Source organism: Oncorhynchus nerka, linkage group LG19 (genome assembly GCF_034236695.1).
Source record: "Oncorhynchus nerka isolate Pitt River linkage group LG19, Oner_Uvic_2.0, whole genome shotgun sequence".
In the NCBI taxonomy this organism is placed as follows: domain Eukaryota; kingdom Metazoa; phylum Chordata; class Actinopteri; order Salmoniformes; family Salmonidae; genus Oncorhynchus; species Oncorhynchus nerka.
In genome coordinates, this window is record NC_088414.1 from 32,685,807 (window position 1) to 32,708,877 (window position 23,071).

The 23,071-nt window shown below is 40.4% G+C and overlaps 2 protein-coding genes across 2 annotated transcripts; one reads left to right on the plus strand and one right to left on the minus strand.

Moving 5' to 3' along the window:
- Window positions 1-1,033: 1,033 nt before the first annotated feature.
- Window positions 1,034-19,581, minus strand: LOC115101433 (uncharacterized). Its single transcript, XM_065004886.1, has 9 exons — window positions 19,499-19,581; window positions 18,925-18,995; window positions 18,663-18,836; window positions 18,515-18,582; window positions 18,366-18,425; window positions 18,126-18,191; window positions 17,846-17,983; window positions 16,443-16,568; window positions 1,034-1,922 (listed from the first exon to the last, which is right to left on the minus strand). The coding sequence occupies exons 2-8, from the start codon at window positions 18,935-18,937 to the stop codon at window positions 16,455-16,457; spliced, it is 633 nt and encodes a 210-aa protein (XP_064860958.1). The 5' UTR covers window positions 18,938-18,995; window positions 19,499-19,581; the 3' UTR covers window positions 1,034-1,922; window positions 16,443-16,454.
- LOC115101431 (UDP-glucose 6-dehydrogenase-like) lies at window positions 1,851-11,359 on the plus strand. Its single transcript, XM_029620908.2, has 12 exons — window positions 1,851-2,012; window positions 5,442-5,610; window positions 5,876-5,977; window positions 6,362-6,562; window positions 6,675-6,872; window positions 8,673-8,820; window positions 8,990-9,084; window positions 9,234-9,364; window positions 9,479-9,621; window positions 9,880-9,971; window positions 10,135-10,245; window positions 10,667-11,359. The coding sequence occupies exons 2-12, from the start codon at window positions 5,449-5,451 to the stop codon at window positions 10,769-10,771; spliced, it is 1,488 nt and encodes a 495-aa protein (XP_029476768.2). The 5' UTR covers window positions 1,851-2,012; window positions 5,442-5,448; the 3' UTR covers window positions 10,772-11,359.
- Window positions 19,582-23,071: the final 3,490 nt, after the last annotated feature.

Below are 23,071 nucleotides of genomic sequence, written 5' to 3' on the forward strand. Positions count from 1 at the left end.
TGGCCGTGATTGGGAGTCCCATAGGGCGGCGCACAATTGGCCCAGCATCGTCCGGGTATGGCGGGTGTAGACTAACATTGTAAATAAGAATTTGTTCTTAACTAACTTACCTAGTTATATATATTTATTTATACTTGAAAGTACTACTTAAGTAGTTTTTGGGGGTATCTGTACTTTGATATTTTTGGCTACTTTTACTACACTATATTCCTAAAGAAAATAATGTACTCCATACATTTTCCCTGACACCCAAAAGTACTCGTTATATTTTGAATGCTTTGCAGGATAGAAATTGGTCCAATTCACACACCTATCAAGAGAACATCCCTGGTCATTCCTACTGCCTCTGAGCTGGTGGACTCACTAAACACACATGCTTCATTTGTAAATTATGTCTGTTGGAGTGTGCCTCTGGCTAGATGTAAATTATGCCATGTAGTTTGCTTAATATAAGGAATGTGTAATGATTTATACATTTAAGTACGGTATATTTTAGCAGTTCTAAATACTTTTGATACTTAAATATATTTAAAACCAAAAACTTTGACTTTTACACCAGTAGTATTTTACTGGGTGACTTTCACTTGAGTCATTTTCTATTAAGGTATCTTTACTTTTACTCAAGTATGATAATTAGGTACTAGATCCAGCATTGCGCTCTACTTAGGACAAAGGGGCACCTAAAAGTAGGCTAAGGTAATTACATTTGCCCTGAGGGTGGATAGAGAGAGGGAAGTGAATGAGTAGAGTGCTTTGGTGTGTAATGACTCCTAACTTTTCCTGGGTTAGTAACGATTTGGGGGAGCTGGGTATGACTTAATCTGAGGAGTGGGTGGACCCTGGCCGTGTTTCACAGCACAGCACAAAGACAGCAGTCATGATGCTGAGGGGGGGGGCGGACTAGTGAAATTACCCAGCACCGTAACACGTCAGCAATGAGTGTTTTAGAATATCCTTATTGAACAGCACCACGGTTGCCTAGCATAATACTACCGTAATGTGTATGGAATGAGGGACTACGATTGGGCTGTGAGACAATTCCCATGGCTTTTATTTGCAAATTCCAAATGCGTACTTACGAACCCCTCCCAACAATGCAGAAAGAAAAATATAAAATAAAAATAACAGGATATGAGACGTACTGTTTTTTTCTCCACCCAGCTGAGTTACTCGCTCTATAATAACAACGGGGAAGGACACTCCGCTGTGGTCTGTGCATGTCTGGTCTCAAATTGAGCTGGGTTGTGCCTCACGGTTTACGATTAAATCATTACGATGAGTGGATTGCTTTTGTGACACTGTTACAAATTCCACTATGTTTTTCTATGCTGTTCTCCATTCATCCGTCAGTGTGATGGTATTGTATTATCATTGGACTAATAGAATATAGTACACTCCCACCATCTCTCCCATATCAATCTGATCAACTTCCTTCTGCTATAGTTGTCTTTTGCTCAGCTTCATGTTTTGTCTCCAAGGTTTATAAATAATACTCAATATGTGAAATAATGTGTTTTCATTACATTTGCAAATGTTTCTGTCACACCCATGTACTAACTAGTGATAGGCAATCAATACTTAAACTACATGAACTGGATCTCAAATAACTAAATCCTAAACCCCTTCGAACAAGATTTTTCAGCCACACACTGGCATAACAATGTAATTACCCTGTAATAAATTGTATAATGTGAACTTCTGTAACTTTGTGCCATAGACTGAATGGTTGCGTCTTCTTAAATTAACACATTTCTGGTAAGCATCAGTGGGGATGTGATGCTAAAGGAATGTGAAACCCCGCCGCCCTGTTTGAGATTTAGATAGAAGTCTCACGGTGGCACTCAGCATACCAAACTCTTTTCACTGGAGCATGCGTCCACACCACTTCTGATCGTCATCACCACAGACCAGCAATCATACCCCTGGAAGAAAATAAAACGGAATCACTTTAATGTGGTTGATAGTCTGTGAAATTGTATTCGGTTGAACAGCGCACCCATCATTAAACACTGGTAAGTGTTTTGTGTTTAGTGGGCTAGCTAGTTAGCCCCCCAAAAATAAGCTATCCAAATCGGCTTTGTAACGTTAGCTAGCTAAACACATTGATGATCGACTAGATGGGGATCCATTCATGTAAATAACAGGTATGGATAAATTATAGGTGGCTGGTGTACAGGCGCAAATTACCGAGATACCGTTAGGTAGCTAGCTAGCAAATAACATCGAAGTGTTGGCCCCCACCTGAAACGTGTGGCCAAGTTTTAAACTCTAAATTACCGTGTGGGAAGTTTTAAACCCACACGTTTATACGTTACCGACTCTAGTTGGTTCCGGAATTGGATCCCTTGATAAAGATGTTGAAATAAGACTGTATAAAATAAATACAAATACTGAGCTACAGTAGCTATATTGTATGCTCAATTTTATTTTATACTTAAACAAAATCTTTCTCGGAGCAATTGTATAACAAGTTAAGTCTCTCCTGTAATCAATACTTCAGAACCCTCCACTTACGAGGACAACCACACGGAGCTTTTTTCTGAAAGGTTTTATGAGATTGGAGAACACATTGGGAGAAATCTTAGAACATTCAGAATCTTTCCAGATCCTTGATATCCTTCGCCTGCGCATATGGACTGCCCTTTTCAATTCATACTACAGGTTTTCAGTGGGGTTCAAGTCCGGATACAAATAACCATTGCGAAATATAGATTTTTGTGACCAATTAACCATCTTTGTAGATTTAGTTGTGTGCTTGGTTCCTCACCGGCCACAAAAGGGGTTCTGATTGTGAAATGCAGTTTTGTTCACTGAATAATTTTCGATGGTTTCTTTGGGTCGTTCAATATCCAGATCTGTTCCTAATCATCCCTCGAAAGATTCTTGACATTGGTCTGGTTACTGTGATGATTGGTCTCCCTAGTGGTGCAGCAGTCTAATGCACTGCATCTCAGTGCTGGAGGCGTCACTACAGACCCTGGTTCAATTCCAGGTTGTATCACAACCGTCTGTGATTGGGAGTCCCGTAGGCCGGCGCACAATTGGCCCAGTGTCTTTAGGGGTAGACCTACATTGTAAATAAGAATTTGTTCTTAACTGACTTGCCTAGTTAAATTTGGGGGAAAAATACAAATAAATAACTGATTTACTACTAATAAAGGGTATACTCATATCTGGCAGATCCTGTACATGGTAAAAGTTGGGAATAATGTATCATTTGTATCTAGTGCGGTGGAGGGCTAGGGGCCAATTATGTGTGCGCACGGTCGTGTGTTGACTGACAGTAGTCCCAGGAAGTTCCATCTGACTGCACATAGAGCCCTCTGTGATTTAGAGACAGTGTGGCAGCATAGGTAGAGTGAGGGGAAAACTGGTCAAATAGAGGTGGCTTAATTTGCTACACAGAATTTTCCTTTTAATTCCATTGATACCCACTGGGGAATTCAACTCAATCTTGAAGGTATTGCCATGAAACATTCAGATTATGCTTTGAAAATCATTTTAGTTTTGATAGTCAGTATTGACTTTCAAATAGCATAGCACATAAAGCCAACCAGGGTTCTCACCAAAAAATGAGAGGCACTGTGCCATCTTTTGGACTGGCTGTGCCACGAAGTAAAACATATATTTATATGGCAGGTGTTCAAAAACACAAATCTCTCGGGCCTCCACCCCAGCCATATTCGGCAGCACCACCTTGTTAAAAAATCCCGGTGAGAATCCTGCCAACGTTTTGACCTCGAGGCTGGAGCCCTTCTCAATGACGTGCTGGATACCAGACATCCTTGGGAAAGGACAAACTCAAAGGCTTGACTGAAACCATGGGCTGATGTGCTGGTCTAAAAAATATATATTTTCGAGGCTTTAGTTTATTACTTTGTTTATATAATTATTAAGGCATGGACTGTACACTGCAATTCAGCTCTTATATTCCAATGTTGTACACCATGACAAACTAAACTTTACTATTACGGCAAGTTATTAGAAAATGCATATACAGAGCATTCGGAAAGTCTTCAGACCCCTTGACTTTTTCCACATTTTGTTGTTACAGCCTTATTCTAAAATTGAGTAAATAAATATTTTTCCTAATAAATCTACACACAATACCCCATAATGAAAAAGCAAATTTGTTTTTAGGAAGTTTTGCAAATTGATTAAATATATAACAGAAATACCTCATTTATATATTCAGACCTTTTGCTATGCGACTCGAAATTGAGCTCAGGTACATCCTGTTTCCATTGGTCATCCTTAAGATGTTTCTACAACTTGATTGAAGTCCACCTGTGGTAAATTCAATTGATTGGACATGATTTGGAAAGGCAAGCACCTGTCTATATAAAGGTTGACAGTGCATGTCAGAGCAAAAACCAAGCCATGAGGTCGAAGGAATTGTCCGTAGAGCTCAGAGACAGGAATGTGTCGAGGCACAGATCTGGAGTACACCAAAAATGGCCTCATCATTCTTAAATGGAAGTAGTTTGGAACCACCAAGACACTTCCTAGAGCTGGCCGCCTGGCCAAACGGAGCAATCGGGGGAGAAGGGCCTTGGTCAGGTAGGTGACCAAGAACCCGATGGTCACTCCGACAGAGCTCCAGAGTTCCTCTGTGGAGATGGGAGAACCTTCCAGAAGGACAACCATCTCTACAGCACTCCACCAATCAGGCCTCTATGGTAGAGTGGCCAGACGGAAGCCACTCCTCAGTAAAAGGCACATGACAGCCCATTTGGAGTTTGCCAAAAAGGCACCTAAAGGACTCTCAGACCATGAGAAACAAGATTCTCTGGTCTGATGAAACCAAGATTGAACTCTTTGGCAGATGAAAACCTGCTCAGGACCTCAGACTGGGGGCGAAGGATCACCTTCCAACAGGACAACGACCCTAAGCACACGTCCAAGACAACGTAGGAGTGGCTTCGTGACAAGTCTCTGAATGTCCTTGAGTGGCCCAGCCAGTGCCCACAGACTTGAACGTTACAAGCTTGTAGCACCATACCCAAGAAGACTCAAGGCTGTAATCACTGCCAAAAGCATTTCAACAAAGTACTGAGTAAAGAGTCTGAATACTTATGTAAATGTGTTATTTCCGTTTTTTTAAACTTAAGTGGTTTTGCTTTGTCATTAAGGGGTATTGTGTGTAGATTGAGGAGGGGAAATTATTGTATCAATTTTAGAGTACGGCTGTAATTTAACAAAATGTGGAAAAAGTTAATGGATCTGAATACTGTCCGAATGCACTGTATGTAATTGACACCCTGCTTGGTAAAGGATGTCAGTAGTGCCAGGGGTTAAAATAAATGACAGGCCCATCTGTATTTGCTTAGTTTCTGTTAAATGGAAATGTTGGGAAAAAATATAGCTATTTTATCACTCAATCCATTGAAAAAATGTGTATGTAGACCCCCGTCTTACATGATTGTATTTTCTTTCTCGAGAGGGAGAATGATGGAGGTGAGGAGGATCTGTTGTATTGGGGCTGGCTATGTGGGCGGTCCCACCTGCAGCGTCATCGCCCAGATGTGCCCTGAAGTGACGGTTACCGTTGTTGACGTGAACGAGGACCGCATCCGTGCCTGGAATTCTGATAGCCTTCCCATCTTTGAGGTGAGTGGGAGACAAGATTATTACAAGAAACTATCGGAATAGATCCCAATTTAGTAGAATTTGTCTCAACTGCAGGAAATTAAGTAAAACTGTATTACTCATTCATATCCAGGTTTCTCAAAGATCTGTCCTAACTTGTATTGGTCTTTCCAATATTTCCAGCTTCTAGTGTTGCCACGTAAAGTCATTCATTTTGGCCACTTGACTTTTGATCTCTCATGATACTTTTGACACTTGTGCTCTAACAACCTCTCTCTCTTTCTAGCTTGGACTCCATGAAGTGGTGGACTCATGCCGCGGGGTCAACCTTTTCTTCTCCACAGACATTGATGAGGCCATAAAAAATGCAGACCTGGTCTTCATATCTGTAAATACTCATTTTCAACACTTTCCTTTCTTATGTCAATTGCTTTCATTGGAAGTATTTGTTGAGACATGTGTCTCAGTTTTGCTTTCTTTGAAGGTAATAGTAATCATATGGTGGTTGTTTATATTTGTCCTATTTGTCCTTTTTTGCATATCTTCCCCTAAGACAACCTCTGGGGGTCACGACCAGGGTCAGCAATTAGGGTTAAGTGCCTTGCTCAAGGACACAGACAGATATTCTACCTTGTCTGCTCGGGGATTCGACCTAGTGACCTTTAGTTAACTGGCCAAATGCTCAAACCACTAGGCTACCTGCCGCCCCAAAATGCAGTGATGGTGAAAGATGATTGAATCCACCTGAAACATTTCCCCTTTCCTTTGCCAGGTTAATACGCCTACCAAGACATTTGGGATTGGTAAGGGTCGAGCAGCAGACCTGAAGTACATAGAAGCATGTGCCCGGCGCATTGCCGACGTCTCCAGTGGCTGTAAGATTGTTGTGGAGAAAAGCACAGTTCCTGTACGTGCTGCTGAGAGCATCCGCCGCATCTTCAATGCCAACACCAAGAGTAGCCTCAGCTTCCAGGTGATTTCAGGGGACAGGCTTGCATGGGTGGATGGACTGCACATCAAACGTCTACTTTCATCTACCTGCCATGTCTTCAGGTCTTTAAAATTATGATCTTGTTCTCCTGCAGGTTCTCTCAAACCCAGAGTTTCTTGCTGAGGGAACAGCCATCACTGATCTGAAGAATCCAGACAGGGTATTGATTGGGGGGGATGAGACCCCTGAGGGCCAACATGCTATTCAGGCCTTGCGGAGCATCTATGAACACTGGGTCCCCAAGAACAAGATCATCACCACCAATACCTGGTCCTCTGAGCTTTCCAAGCTGGTATTTATATGTCCTTCTATGTCCTTCTGTACATTACTGTATATAATCTCAGGTCAGCAGCGTTACGATCTGAGACTAGAGGTCGACCGATTATGATTTTTTCAACGCCGATACCGATTATTGGAGGACCCAAAAACCCGATACCGATTAATCGCCCGATTTATTTTTATTTTTTTGGAATAATGACAATTACAACAATACTGAATGAACACTTATTTTAACTTAATATAATACATCAATAAAAATCCATTTAGCCTCAAATAAATAATGAAATATATTCAATTTTGGTTTAAATAATGCAAAAACGTGTTGGAGAAGAAAGTAAAAGTGCAATATGTGCCATGTAAAAAAGTTAACGATTAAGTTCCTTGCTCAGAACATATGAAAGCTGGTTGTTCCTTTTAACATGAGACTTCAATATTCCAAGATAAGAGGTTTTAGGTTGTAGTTAATATAGTATTTAAAGGACTATTTCTCTATACAATTTGTATTTCATATACCTTTGACTATTGGATGTTCTTATAGGCACTTTAGTATTGCCAGTGTAACAGTATAGCTTCCGTCACTCTCCTCGCCCCAACCTGGGCTCGAACCAGGAACACATCGACAACAGCCACCCTCGAAGCAGCGTTACCCATCTCTCCACAAAAGCCACGGCCCTTGCAGAGCAAGGGGAACAACCGTTTGAAACGCTATTAGCGCGCACCCCGCTAACTAGCTAGCCATTTCACATCGGTTACACCAGCCTAATCTCGGGAGTTGATAGGCTTGAAGTCATAAACAGCTCAAAGCTTGAAGCACAGCGATGAGCTGCTGGCAAACGCACAAAAGTGCTGTTTGAATGAATGCTTACCAGCCTGCTGCTGCCTACCACTGCTCAGTCAGACTGCTCTACCAAATATCAAATAATAGACTTAATTATAACACAATAACACACAGAAATACGAGCTTTTGGTCATTAATATGGTCGAATCCGGAAACTAATTTAGAAAACAAAACGTTTATTATTTCAGTGAAATACGGAACCGTTCCGTATTTTATCTAAACGGGTGGCATCCCTAAGTCTAAATATTCCTGGCATCCCTAAGTCTAAATATTCCTGTTACATTGTACAACCTTCAATGTTATGTCATAATTACGTAAACTTCTGGCAAATTAGTTCGCAACGAGCCAGGCTACTCAAACTGTTGCATATACCCTGACTCTGCGTGCAATGAACGCAAGAGAAGTGACACAATTTCTACTGGTTAATATTGCCTGCTAACCTGGATTACTTTTAGCTAAATATGCAGGTTTAAAATATATACTTCTGTGTATTGATTTTAAGAAAGGCATTGGTGTTTATGGTTAAGTACAGTCGTGCATGGTTAGGTTAAATCATCCCCCCACGTTGCATCAATTATATGCAACGCAGGACACGCTAGATAAACTAGTAATATCATCAACCATGTGTAGTTAACTAGTGATTATGATTGATTGATTGTTTTTTATATGATAAGTTAAATGCTAGCTAGCAACCTACCGTGGCTTCTTACTGCATTCGCGTAACAGGCAGGCTCCTCATGGATGAGAGGCAGGTGGTTAGAGCGTTGGACTAGTTAACTGTTAGGTTGCAAGATTGAAAAAAAAAAAAATCTGCCAAATCGGTATCCAAAAATACCGATTTCCGATTATGAAAACTTGAAATCAGCCATTCCGATTAATCGGTCGACCTCTATCTGAGACACCTCCTGCAATGTTTCCTGCCTTTATTCATTGGCTCACTTCTCTATCCTTGGTTTTCCCCAAAACAAATTATAGGCAGCCAATGCCTTTCTTGCCCAACGTATCAGTAGCATCAACTCTATCAGTGCCCTCTGTGAGGTAACCGGTGCTGATGTGGAGGAGGTGGCACATGCCATTGGGACAGACCAGAGAATAGGCAGCCGCTTCCTGAAGGCCAGCGTAGGTGAGTGGGAGAGAAGCAAGGCGGGAGTGGTTGAGTTGTGGGGTAGTAACAGTTAAGTTGTGGTTGGATGAGATCATTGGATGACTGAGTGATTGTGTTTCAGTTATGGAAAAGTGGGATGTGAGTGGATGAGTTCAGTCATGATACATTCTGTGTTTTTGTTTCACAGGATTTGGTGGCAGCTGTTTCCAGAAAGACGTTCTCAATCTTGTGTACCTATGCGAGGTGCTGAACTTACCCGAGGTTGCAAGATACTGGCAACAGGTGTGCTTTTATCATCAACTCAAAGTAGTGCAATACAGAACTCGTTTCTCATTTGATAAGACATTGCTGTAACACTTTTTTGTTTTACGGTCAGTAAAATACAGTATCACAATGACAAATGTTGAACATCTCATTGTTGTGTCTCCCAGGTTATAGAGATAAACGACTACCAGCGAAAACGATTCTCCTCACGGATAATCAACTGCCTCTTCAACACAGTGACAGACAAGAAGATAGCCTTGCTCGGATTTGCTTTCAAGAAAAACACTGGCGATACAAGGTATGGAGGGGCATTTCAAATATTTATCTGCTTACATCCAAAGCTCTGAGCGTATTGTCCTGTTGCCCCCTCCAAGCTCATATACTCATATCCTTGTGTGCATTTTGTTTTTAGGGAATCCTCTAGTATCTACATCAGTCGTTACCTGCTGGAGGAGGGAGCCTGTCTACACATCTATGACCCAAAGGTTAAAGCTGAGCAGATCATGCAGGACCTGACTAAGCCCACACCCTCAGAAAGACATGACACTGCCACAGGTAGCCACAGTGTTCTTTCTGTAAATTAATATAACAGTAAATCTTAAAGAAGATTAACAAGAATACCTTTATTGAATACATAATGATATTTCAAGGGGTGTTCTGTTCTCTCTGTGTTAGGTGTTAGTTGCCATAACGTGGGAGACTTTTTTTTCCGCTCATTCTAATGAGATGGGATTAATGTTTTGTTTTACAATTGTGTGAAAAAGTTGTATTTATATGCATGAAGTAATCCTTGTTTATTCTCGCTCATCCTAGTTTCTCGTCTAGTCACCATCGTCACAGACCCATACAAGGCTTGTGAGAATGCCCATGCAATTGTGATCTGCACAGAGTGGGATATGTTCACGGTGTGTATTTACATTTTTAAGCTACTCACTCATCAAATGGCAAGGAGATGACTCTGGCCACACAGATATTTTGGTGCCACTTATACAATAACATACCGCTGCACTGTTCATTGATGAAAGGAAGCTCTCAATGTAAACCATGAAGTCTATATTTGTATTGCAGGAACTGGACTATGAGAGGATCCATAAAGCCATGCTGAAACCTGCCTTCATCTTTGACGGCAGAAGGATCTTGGACAGCTTGCACGACCAACTCCAGCATATTGGCTTCCAGGCGAGTAACCACGGCCACAGTAAAAAAGTATATGTTTTGTAACATACACCGGATAGGTGCAGTGAAATGTGTTGTTTTACAGGTTCAGCCATAGTAGTATGGCCCTGGAGCACATTAGGGATAAGTGCCTTAGTCAAGGGCACATCGGCAGATTTTTCACCTTTTCGAACTGGTCCAACACTCTAACCGCGAGGCTAATAGTCATCCTACAGTAAGACGTGAACAATGTCTAGGACTCTGATGAGATTATGAAAACACCCTAAGACCAAAAAAAGGTTGTCTTTTCTTTTGGAAGGCTGTGCTGACAAAAAGCCAAAGATCCATTCACAGCAGCATGCTTAGTGAGTCCCATTAGTATTTGAAAAAAGTTGAGTAATAGACAGTCCAGCAGTTTCCAAAGTAACTGTTTTGTCCTTTCCAGGTGGAGACTATTGGGAAAAGAGTTAACCAAAGAATCGCTTTCACTACCAGTGGCGACAGGTCAGAAATGGACCAACCGCAACCATTGAAGAAGAACAAACTGTGAAGTGTTCTTTACAGGACAGCTCAATGCAGTAGTAAATTAAACCAAGTTATAATTTTGCTGTAATATTATCAGTCATTTCAGCACCTGCATCAACTAGATGGGATGACTTCAAACAAATAATTATGTTAGCTACAATGAAAGAGAGGCCTGGAGAATGTTTTGGTTAGGGTTCAAGACCTGGTTTGTCGACTACATGTGGCAACAATATCCCTCCAAACTTATGCTTAATTTCTTTGTTTTGTGCATGTTGGACAACTACCAGGGTTTGGATGTTTTACTTACACAATGGGTAAAACAACTTAAACTGATTTCATAACTTTCTGTTTTCTGCCTAAAAGTATTCCTGTATGAAAGCAATTTTTAAAGGACAGATTCCATTTTTCTTACTGAAGATAATGTATTTAGTTTTTATTCATTTCAAAGCAATTTTTATACAAGATGGTGCTAGTTGAATGTGAACTTAAGCAGTGTGAACATGAACCCGAAAATGCAATATTCAAATTATATGTATTATCTTTATGCATGAACTCTGTAAAGTAAAACATGTATCTATAGTTTTTACATGCAGAATAAAAAGCATTTTTAGTATCTGGAATTTAAAAAATTATAATTTGCAGACCCAGAATCAATAGTACTGTACTACAATTATGTTACTTTCTCTCAAGTGTTGTGTACTATGTAGTGGTGTCCCCTTCTTTATTAGTTAGAGGTCTCATGGATGGTCAGGCATTCGCACGGTCATTCTGTCAGCTAATTCTAGGACACTGCATACCTCGGTCGACAGTCTTGATGCACTGCTGGGTTCTCCATGGAGCAGCGGCTTTATTTGACACATGAACCTAATCCTCAACATCTGTTCTGCTCTGACAAATGCACTTTAGCAACAAGGCCCAAATTATGACGCACATGTAGTGCCTTCAGGAAATATTCATACCCCTTGACTTAAACCACATTTAGTTGGTGTTACAGCCTGAATTCAAAATGGATTCAATATTTTTTCCCTCACCTATCTACACACAATACCCCGTTATGACAAAGTGAAAACATGTTTTTAAATTTAAATGAAATACAGAAATATGTAAGTATTCACACCCCTTTGCTATGGCACTCCAAATTGAGCTTAGGTGCATCCAATTTCCTTTGATCGTCCTTGGGATGTCGCTACAACTTCATTGGAGTCCAATTCAATTGTTTGGACATGATTTTTTAGAAAGAAACACACCTGTCGTGCGGCAGGTAGCCGCAAGGTTAGAACGTGGGCCGGTAACCAAAGGTTGGTTCAAATACTGGAGCTGACGAGGTCAAAAATATATAATCTGTCACTGTGCCCTTGAGCAAGGCACTTAACCCTAATTGCTCCAGGGGCACTGTACAATGGCTACCCATACTGTGACCCCAAAAAACAACATTTAGATTACACACTTGCCTGCAACAGGACAGATGTAAGCACCCCCCAAATTGTTATTATATAGAAGGTCCCATAGTTGTCAGAGTAGAAACTATACCTTGAAGTCCAAGGAACTGTACGCACAGTACCAGTCAAAAGTTGACACACCTACTCATTCAAGAGTTTTTCTTTATATTGACTATTTTCTACATTGTAGAATAATAGTGAAGACATTAAAACTATGACATAACACATATGGAATCATGTAGTAACCAAAAAAAAGTGTTAAATAAATCATTTATATTTGAGATTCTTCAATGTAGCCACCCGTTGCCTTGATGACAGCTTTGCACACGCTTGTCATTCTCTCAACCAGCTTCACCTGGAATGCTTTTCCAACAGTCTTGAAGGAGTTCCCACATATGCTGAGCACTGTTGGCTGCTTTTCCTTCACTTTGTGCCCCAAATAATCCCAAATCATGTCAATTGGGTTGAGGTCAGGTGATTGTGGAGACCAGGTCATCTGATGCAGCACTCCATCACTCTCCTTCTTGGTCAAATATCCCTTACAAAGCCTGGAGGTGTGTTGGGTCATTGTCCTGTTGAAAAACAAATGATAGTCCCACTAAGCTCAAACCAGATGGGATGGCGTATCGCTGCAGAATGCTGTGGTAGCCATGCTGGTTAAGTGTGCCTTGAATTCTGAATAAATCACAGACAGTGTCATCAGGAAAGCACCATCACACCACCTCCTCCTCCATGCTTCATAGTGGTAACCACACATGCGGAGATAATCCGTTCACATACTCTGAGTTTCACAAAGACACGGCAGTTGGAACCAAAAATCGCAAATTTGGAATCATCAGACCAAAGGACAGAATTCCACCAGTCTAATGTCCATTGCTTGTGTTTCTTGGCCAAGCAATTCTCTTCTTCTTATTGGTGTCCTTTAGTAGTGGTTTCTTTGCAGAAATTCGACCATGAAGGCCTGATTCATGCAGTCTCATCTGAACAGTTGATGTTGAGTTGTTTCTGTTACCTGAACTCTGTGAAGCATTTATTTGGGCTGCAATTTCTGAGCCTAGTAACTCTAATGAACTTATCCTCTGCAGCAGAGGTAACTCTGGGTCTTCCTTTCCTGTGGTGGTCCTCATAAGAGGCAGTTTTATCATAGCGCTTGATGGTTTTTGAAACTGCACTTGAAGGAACTTTCAAAGTTCTTGAAATGTTCCAGATTGACTGACCTTCATGTCTTAAGTAATGATGGACTTTAGTTTCACTTTGCTTATTTGAGCTGTTCTTGCCATAATATGGACTTGGTCTTTTACCAAATAGGGCTATCTTCTGTATACCACCCCTACCTACCTTGTCACAACACAACTGATTGGCTCAAATGCATTAAGGAAAGAAATTCCACAAATTAACTTTCAACAAGGCACACCTGTTAATTGAAATGCATTCCAGGTGACTACCCCATGAAGCTGGTTGAGAGAATGCCAATAGTGTGAAAAGCTGTCATCAATAAAAAGGGTGACTACTTTGAAGAATTTCAAAAACAAAATATATTTTGATTTGTTTAACACTTTTTTGGTTACTACATGATGTGTTATTTCCTTGTTTTGATGTCTTCACTATTATTCTACAATGTAGAAAATAGTAAAAAATAAATAAAAACCCTTGAATGAGTAGGTGTGTCCAAAGTTGACTGGTACTGTACATCTCCGAGATTGTGATGAGGCATATATTTGTGGAAGTGTTTAAAAACATTTCTAGTGTTGAAAGTTCCAAGAGCACAGTGGTCTCCATCATTGGGAAGTTGAAAAAAATATGGAACTACCCAGACTCTGCCTAGTGCTAGCTGTCCGACCAAACTGAGCAACCAGGCAAGAACGACCTTGGTCAGGGAGGTGACCAAGAACCCAATGACCACTGACAGAGCTCCTTGGCTGAGATGGGAGAACCTGCCAGAAAGACAATAGTCTCTAGGCTATAGGCTTTATGGGAGAGTGGCCAGACGGAAGCCACTCTTGAGAAAAAGCCACATGACAACAAACCTGGAGTTTGCAAAAAGGATGTGAAAGACTCAAGAGCATAAGGCAAGATATTCTGTGATCTGAAGAGACAAACATTTAAATATTTGGCCTGAATGCAAAGCGCTATGTCTGGAGAAAACCAGGCACAACATCACCCGTCTAACACCATCCCTACTGTGAAGCATGGTGGTGGCAGCATCATGCTATGGGAATGCTTTTCAGCGGTATGGACTGGGAGACTGTTAAGGATAGAGAAAACAATGAATGGAGACAAATACAGGCAAATCCTTGATGTGAACCTGCTTCAGAGTGCAAACGACCTTAGACTGAGGGCAAAGATTTACGTTCCAACAGGACAATGACCCCAAACATACAGCCAAAGAAATGCTGGAAAGTCCTTGAGTGGCCCAGCCAAAGCCCAGACTTGAATCCTATAAAAAAAAATCTGTGGAAAGACTTGAAGATTGCTTTTCACTGCCACTCCCCATCTAATTTAGCAGAACTTGAGAAAATCTGCAAGGAAGAATGGGAGAAAATCCCCAAATCCAGATGTGCAAAACTGATACAGACATACCCAAGATGACTCAAAGCTGTAATCTCAGCCAAAGGTGCTTCTACAAAGTGTTGATTTAGGGATGTGAATACTTATGTAAATTAGATATTTCTGTATTTAATTTTCAATAAATGTGCAACCATTTCAAAAAACATGTTTGCACTTTGTCATAATGGGATATTGTGTATGGATGGGTGGGGAAGAATACTTAGTAAATTTTTAATTCAGGCCGTAACACAACTAAATGTGGAATAAGTCAAGGGGTATGAATATGTTCTGGAGGCACTGTATGTGTTGTCCACTAATTATAACTGTAAGTACGCAATTTCCTTTCAATAACAGTGGAGAGCAAAAACCATTGATGATCATGCCAAAGCAGATTGATTGCATTCAGTCACCACAGTTTATATTGCTCATGCAAAGAGGGGAGGATTTAAACTTTTATGCAATCACTACCACTAAATATTCAGAGACAAACAGTATTTCAATTTCATGTAAGCTATTCATGGACTCTGGTGAGAGTATTTGCACTGAAGTGAATGGGAAAACAAACTGAAAATATATATATTTTTATTGCCATTATTAAATTTGTGATTGTTTTAATAGTTGACACAATTATTACAGTTAATATATTGTTTTTGTTGAATTCACAATTAATTCATTTGGGGGCTTTTATTTTGAAGATGTCATTCCGGATATTCCGTCAGCAGAGAAAACAAATGAACGTTTTTTCCATCCACGAATTTTGCTTTGAACGATGGCGTGCCCTTTTTTACGAGATCCAATTGACATCGGGGCACAAGTTGTGAGAAAAACAATACGAACTAAGCGTTTGTTCAAAGACAGACAAAATCCTCTAAGTTTTTCGGAAGAATACATTAACGAGAGGTATCACTTCTCGTCTCATTGTATAGTATACCTGGCGGATCTGTTGACACCTTCATTGAGCAACGATACACTCCGCAGCTGTGCGCTTACAGCAATGCAAACACTCTGCATCGGTTTACATTTTTTCGCATGTGGAGAATATATGCATGCAGTCGGTGACGCTGAAAACTTGAGCAAATCCACAGTTTGTCGAGCCATACGGAGAGTATGCATCGCACTGACGAGAATTCTCCCTGATTTCGTGAAGTTCCCTGGTCATTGTTCTCAACAAGAAGTTAAAGACGGCTTTTATAGAATAGCAGGTTATGTATTTCATAGTAGGCCAATGCTTTTGTTAGTACTAGTAAGTTCAACTGTAAGCTATCTAAATAATTTAACGCCTGTGATCGTTGCAGGACTACCTAATGTTATTGGTGTGGTGGACTCCACTCACATATCCATCAAAGCGCCTTCAGGACCAGAGGTATCTGATTATACTAATCAGAGATCATTTCACAGCATAAATGTGCAGGTAATACTGGGGAAGGTGTAAATGCTTAACTGTGATAAAGAAATAATATATTTAAAACATATATTCCTAGAGAATGTAATTTGAAAACTCACTTCATTGTAAATATTTTCCAGATGGTTTGTGATTCGCAATGTCTCATCACAAACATTGAGGCAAAGTGGCCTGGATCTGTGAATGACTTCCACATACTCCAAAAGAGTGTGCTGTACCATCAGTTTCAGCAAGGTGACAACATTACACAATCACAATGAGAAATGTTACAACTTCCAAGTTCTATGATTTCAGCATGTCTCTCTTACCTCCCTTACTTCTCAGGTTGTTTTGATGGGCAGCTTGTGGCTGATAATGAGTATCCCTGTCTTCCATTCTTGATGACGCCATACCTGAATCCTAAACCAGGCGCAGAGAGCTGCTTCAACGAGGCACTGTACGAGACAAGGGCATGCATTAAGACAACATTCACCACGTTACGGTCCCGATTTGGTTGTTTGAAGGGTCTCAGAGTATCGCCACAGAGAGCTTGTGACATAATAGTGGCATGCATGGTCCTTCATAACGTTGCAATCATTCGTAAGGAGGCTCCACCCTGTTTCAGTTGGATGCCCCGGAAAAACCCAGAGCCTGTTCACTGTGATTACCAAGATGGTACAGCAATCAGGGATAGCATTGCTGCTCAGCTCTTTGTGTCATGCAGCCAAGTGTTATGACAATTTCACACAATTACATTTTCACCCCTAAGTGATTGAACCACAGTGGCCTTTTCTCAATTGGATTTGCTCAACTCCTGGATCCCATGTCCTCTGTTCTCTCTGGCCCCCATTTTTTTTTAAAGTTAAAAGCTAATGAGATTTGAAAATGTGCTTGTATGAAATGATTCCTCCAATCATGCATCATCAGGCAAATTACATTTACAGGGTGGAATCACAAAATACATGTAGCTAGTTGTACAAGCTATCCTTAGATAAAAGGATAGCATATTGTTTTTAAATGTTTGCATGCTTTTCTGATTTTAGAAAACAATTGGTGATTCATAGGGGGTGTGGCAGATGTCAAAACTTTTCTGAAAAGGACTCCGGTAAGCTACACTTGTGCTTCCTTGCCAAAAGGAGGCTATTGAGAAGGGGAGGACAGTCTTCCGTTTGCCTACTAACAAATTAACATGCTCCTCGACCACTTTCTGGGTCACGGGAGGAGGGTAGACTTCTGCCCAAATGAGAAAAGGCCATTGACTACATATAGACACTGCACCACTCCAGAGATATGCCCTCCAGAGATCAGTAAATGGAAAAAGGAATCTGACACACCTTTTTTGGGGGAGGGGGGGGGAACATTTATTAAATAAGTAAAACTGAAAGATTGCAATAACTGTACATAAGCATGATTCATTTCCGTTCATGACTGCAAAGAAAAGAGAAACATGTAAACATGAGCTAAGGTTGATAGAAATTTCATGAATAAATCCAACATTTGGTGAAATTAGAAATATGACAACTGGTTGTTGAAGTGATGTGGATGGTTTTAGGTTAATTTACATTCTGAACAGCCTTCCTGTTAGTTTTTCCCAATCCTGGGCCTTTTACCACCAAGTTTGACTTTGTTTATGCAAAAGTTCTAAGTTGATTGTGTATTTAACTGTCCTACAATTCTACTAACATGATGCTGCTTGTGTGACATCTTGTAAACATTAAGGTGTGGAACTTACATTTAATTGTTTCTCAAGTAATTTCATCTCCAAGGACATCTTTTGCATCTTTAATCTCTTGTAGTCAATCTCCTGTTGCAAGTATTTCATATACAAGTCCTTCACTTTGACATTTGAGGGCCTTCTTTTTTTGTCCCCCTTAAAAACATTGAGATTTAATCAAATGCATAATTTGTATTAATGGCTGCCATTACACCCATAATTCTCTCAGTATATTGTATTCATAATGTAGAAATATTAGACCTTACATGGCAAACACTTTTTTTTGGTGTAATCTTACCTCTCTGTCCCATGTTTTGGAAGTGGATGGTGTGGCCTCAGGTGAGGTCTCGTTTATGCCTGGACCCTACGGAGGTGTAATGTTTAGGCCATTATCTTTATGAGGTCTGATAACTGATTAGGCCACTTCCAGAATACTTTATATAATAACTATATACGCATCAAATACATTAATTTAACACATTCCACTTGAACATTTTCCAACCACACATCTCTTCTGAATAAACCATATTAGGCCTACCTCATGTATAGACGAATCTGACGTGATATCTTCAGCATTGTCAATGTATACGACTGGTGCCTGAAACATACAAAGTAGTCAACTTAACAAACGTACAGTAGGCTGAGAAACAACTGCTTGAATGTTATCTGTAGCTTTCGACAACTCACATTATTCAATGACACTTCGGACCCAGATTCTGCTGTGATCTCCTCTGATGTCATGTGGTTTGCTAGCACTGCAAATGTGTTTAAAAAATGGTGAGGTCAATGCCAGATCTAAAAAGATGCAGTGGTGATCTCAATGGATTAGACTTGCCTCTCACAAAGTTTGAGCAGGAGAGTGTTGACTTGAGTTCTGTGGAAGAGGTTTCCTCTGTGATAGTGTCTATAGTGGAACAGAATTTATGGGTTTCAGCCATCAGGTCCTCTGCAGCAGAAAAGACAGGTTGCAGTGGGCCTAGCGTGGTCTTCCGCCGATCTGCTTTTTTGGCTGGAATCAGAGATTACGTTGTAAATTAGTATCTTGACAAAACGTCACAGTGGAGTCTATGGGGCAGTGCACGGACTGTGCAGCTCACCTGTTTGTACCATGTTCTTGTATTTCACCTTGACCTGCAGCCAACTTCGTTTTACTCCAGATGGATTAACCCTGTCAGGTAGGTGAAATAGTTAAATCTGAATCAATGAGTAGTTACAACATCTTCTCTACACACAACAAATAGCCTTTTACTTTGTGTTTATGTGTAACTTTCATCTCCACTGACTGTTTGACTTGAAATTGCAATATTGTCGTAAGCCATAGGTTGACATCTTGCAATTTCAATGGATAACCACAGATGAGATGGATGAGGGAAAGCATGTAACCTTTAAACAGTAACCGTTATCTTTAGAATAAGGTTAGCTAGCTAGCTATACTAGCTGTTCGAAGATGCTGGTCAGACAGCTAACTTAGCTAAATTTCCTATCAGACAGGAATTACAAAGCCATTCATGGTTCCTTGTCAGACTGTACTGTAGCTAACGAATTACTGAACGTAGCTAGAGTAACAAGCTAGTTAGTTAGCCCACTTTACCCAGAGAGCTATCAACCAATTCATCACGCTACACTCACTGGGTACTGTATTTAAAATCTATGCCACCTCACGTTACTTACGCGTTGACTGAATCGGCAATTTTCTGCCATGCTGCCTGTCTCGCTCTACCAGCAGCAGTTGTATTATTTTTGTGATTGAAAATATGTTTTAGGTCCTCAAACCGCTGAAGTATAACTTGCTGCTCTGCAGCACTGAAAAAGGCTGCCCTATCTCCCTTTTCCATTTTTTAACATCACGTGGTGTGGTCGTTGTCATGGAGACTTACACATCCTCCTAGCTCAGGCTATTTATTTATCTTTATTTGTTTACATTATTTGAATATGATGCCCTACCTAAACAGATTCTGAAAATGAGAGAAAAGTAGATGCATATGATATTGAGAAATTAGATAAGAACATTATGCCCTCTAAGAGGGCATAATGACCTTTATGGCACACAGACACACGTGCAAGCCCTGGCCTGTACAGGGTCAGTCTCAGAAATTTCAAACCTGTAACATTATTTTGTTTGTTATTTTAATTTTATAATTTTGTAAATTGTTTGTCTTGTTTTTAATGTATTTAATACATTTTTTCACCCTTTTTTCTCCCCAATTTGGTTTCCCCACCTCGTACCCCTTCACATCAACCCTGTACTGGTACTCCCTGTATATACTCATGTTATTACCTCGTACCCCTGCATATCAACTCTGTACTGGTACTCCCTGTATATAGTCATGTTATTACATCATACCCCTGTATATCAACTCTGTACTGGTACTCCCTGTATATAGTCATGTTATTACCTCGTACCCCTGAACATCAACTCTGTACTGGTACTCCCTGTATATAGTCATGTTATTACCTCGTACCCCTGTATATCAACTCTGTACTGGTACTCCCTGTATATAGTCATGTTATTACCTCGTACCCCTGAACATCAACTCTGTACTGGTACTCCCTGTATATAGTCATGTTATTACATCATACCCCTGTACATCAACTCTGTACTGGTACTCCCTATATATAGTCATGTTATTACCTCGTACCCCTGAACATCAACTCTGTACTGGTACTCCCTGTATATAGTCATGTTATTACATCATACCCCTGTACATCAACTCTGTACTGGTACTCCCTGTATATAGTCATGTTATTACATCATACCCCTGTACATCAACTCTGTACTGGTACTCCCTGTATATAGTCATGTTATTACCTCGTACCCCTGCACATCAACTCTGTACTGGTACTCCCTGTATATAGTCATGTTATTACCTCGTACCCCTGCATATCGACTCTGTACTGGTACTCCTTGTATATAGCCATGTTATTACCTCGTACCCCTGCATATCGACTCTGTACTGGTACTCCCTGTATATAGGCATGTTATTACCTCGTACCCCTGCATATCGACTCTGTACTGGTACTCCCTGTCATGTTATTATAGTCATGTTATTACATGTTATTACATCATACCCCTGTACATCAACCCTGTACTGGTACTCCCTGTATATAGCCATGTTATTACCTCGTACCCCTGCACATCAACTCTGTACTGGTACTCCCTGTATATACTCATGTTATTATACCCCTGAACATCAACTCTGTACTGGTACTCCCTGTATATAGTCATGTTATTACCTCGTACCCCTGTATACATCATACTCCCTGTATATAGTTATGTTACACCTCGTACCCCTCAACTCTGTACTGGTACTCCCTGTATATAGTCATGTTATTACATCATACCCCTGTACATCAATTCTGTACTGGTACTCCCTGTATATAGTCATCTTATTACATCATCGCTGTACATCCCTGTACTGGTACATCAACTCTGCACATCAACTGGTACTCCCTGTATATAGTCATGTTATTACCTCGTACCCTGCACATCAATACTGGTAGTCCCTTTATATAGTCATGTTGGTACCCCTGCACATCAACTCTGTACTGCCTGTATATAGTCATGTTATTACATCATACCCCTGTACATCAACCCTGTACTGGTACTCCTGTATATACTCATGTTATTACCTCGTACCCCTGCACATCAACTCTGTACTGGTATATACTCTGTATATGTTATTACCCCCTGAACATCAACTCTGTACTGGTACTCCCTGTATATAGTCATGTTATTACCTCGTACCCCTGTATATCAACTCTGTACTGGTACTCCCTGTATATAGTTATGTTATTACCTCGTACCCCTGCATATCGACTCTGTACTGGTACTCCCTGTATATAGTCATGTTATTACATCATACCCCTGTACATCAATTCTGTACTGGTACTCCCTGTATATAGTCATCTTATTACATCATACCGCTGTACATCAACTCTGTACTGGTAGTCCCTTTATATAGTCATGTTATTACCTCGTACCCCTGCACATCAACTCTGTACTGGTACTCCCTGTATATAGTCATGTTATTACCTCGTACCCCTGCACATCAACTCTGTACTGGTAGTCCCTTTATATAGTCATGTTATTACCTCGTACCCCTGCACATCAACTCTGTACTGGTACTCCCTGTATATAGTCAGGTTATTACCTCGTACCCCTGCACATCAACTCTGTACTGGTACTCCCTGTATATAGTCATGTTATTACCTCGTACCCCTGCACATCAACTCTGTACTGGTACTCCCTGTATATAGTCATGTTATTACATCGTACCCCTGCACATCAACTCTGTACTGGTACTCCCTGTATATAGTCATGTTATCACCTCGTACCCCTGCACATCAACTCTGTACTGGTACTCCCTGTATATAGGCATGTTATTACCTCGTACCCCTGCACATCAACTCTGTACTGGTACTCCCTGTATATAGTCATGTTATTACCTCGTACCCCTGAACATCAACTCTGTACTGGTACTCCCTGTATATAGTCATGTTATTACCTCGTACCCCTGAACATCAACTCTGTACTGGTACTCCCTGTATATAGCCATGTTATGTTTTACTCTTCAGTGTTATTCGTTATTCACTGTGTATTTATTCCTTGTGTCATTATTTATATATTTTTTTTAAATCTTTAACTCTGCATTGTTGAAAAAGGACCCATAAGTTAGCATTTCACTGTTAGTCTACACCTGTTGTTTATGAAGTATTTGACAAATTCAATTTAATTGGATTTGAGGACCAGACTCTAGCCCTACCTGAACTTTTCCTTCCTGCTAGAGTTTAGAGTAGGGATGTGCGGCTGGTGGCCCGTGCTCCCCTTTTGATGGCAAATGTGGAAAAATGAGTGGAATTGCAGCACACTACACTGTAGCTTATAAATAGCAACATTTTCTCTACATCCCATGGCAAAATATGTGGGATGTTTTGTGGCCCCCACCCCCATCAAAGTTGCTCATCCTTGATGTAGAGATTTCTACCCACAGAATTACACTGAACAAAAATATAAATGCAACAGTTTCATGCGACAGTTCCAAATATTTTACTGAGTAACAGTTCATATAAGGAAATCAATCAATTGAAATAAATGAATTAGCCTCTAATCTATGGATTTCACATGACTGAGATTACAGATATGTATCTGTTTGTCACAGATGCCTTAAACAATGGTAGGAGCGTGGATTAGAAAACCAGTTATGTGGTTTGACCGCCATTTGACTCATGCAGCGCAACACATCT

Excerpts from the sequence above, each read along its gene's own strand:
- LOC115101433 (XM_065004886.1), bottom strand. Across the intron at positions 18,583-18,662 it reads CTGCTCAAACTTTGTGAGAG|TGCTAGCAAACCACATGACA; the intron begins GCAAGTCTAATC and ends ACACATTTGCAG. Across the intron at positions 18,192-18,365 it reads CAGATTCGTCTATACATGAG|GGTCCAGGCATAAACGAGAC; the intron begins GTAGGCCTAATA and ends ACACCTCCGTAG.
- LOC115101431 (XM_029620908.2), top strand. The coding sequence starts at position 5,449 with ATGATGGAGGTGAGGAGGATCTGTTGTATTGGGGCTGGCTATGTGGGC. Across the intron at positions 8,821-8,989 it reads CTTCCTGAAGGCCAGCGTAG|GATTTGGTGGCAGCTGTTTC; the intron begins GTGAGTGGGAGA and ends TTTGTTTCACAG. Across the intron at positions 9,622-9,879 it reads AAGACATGACACTGCCACAG|TTTCTCGTCTAGTCACCATC; the intron begins GTAGCCACAGTG and ends CGCTCATCCTAG.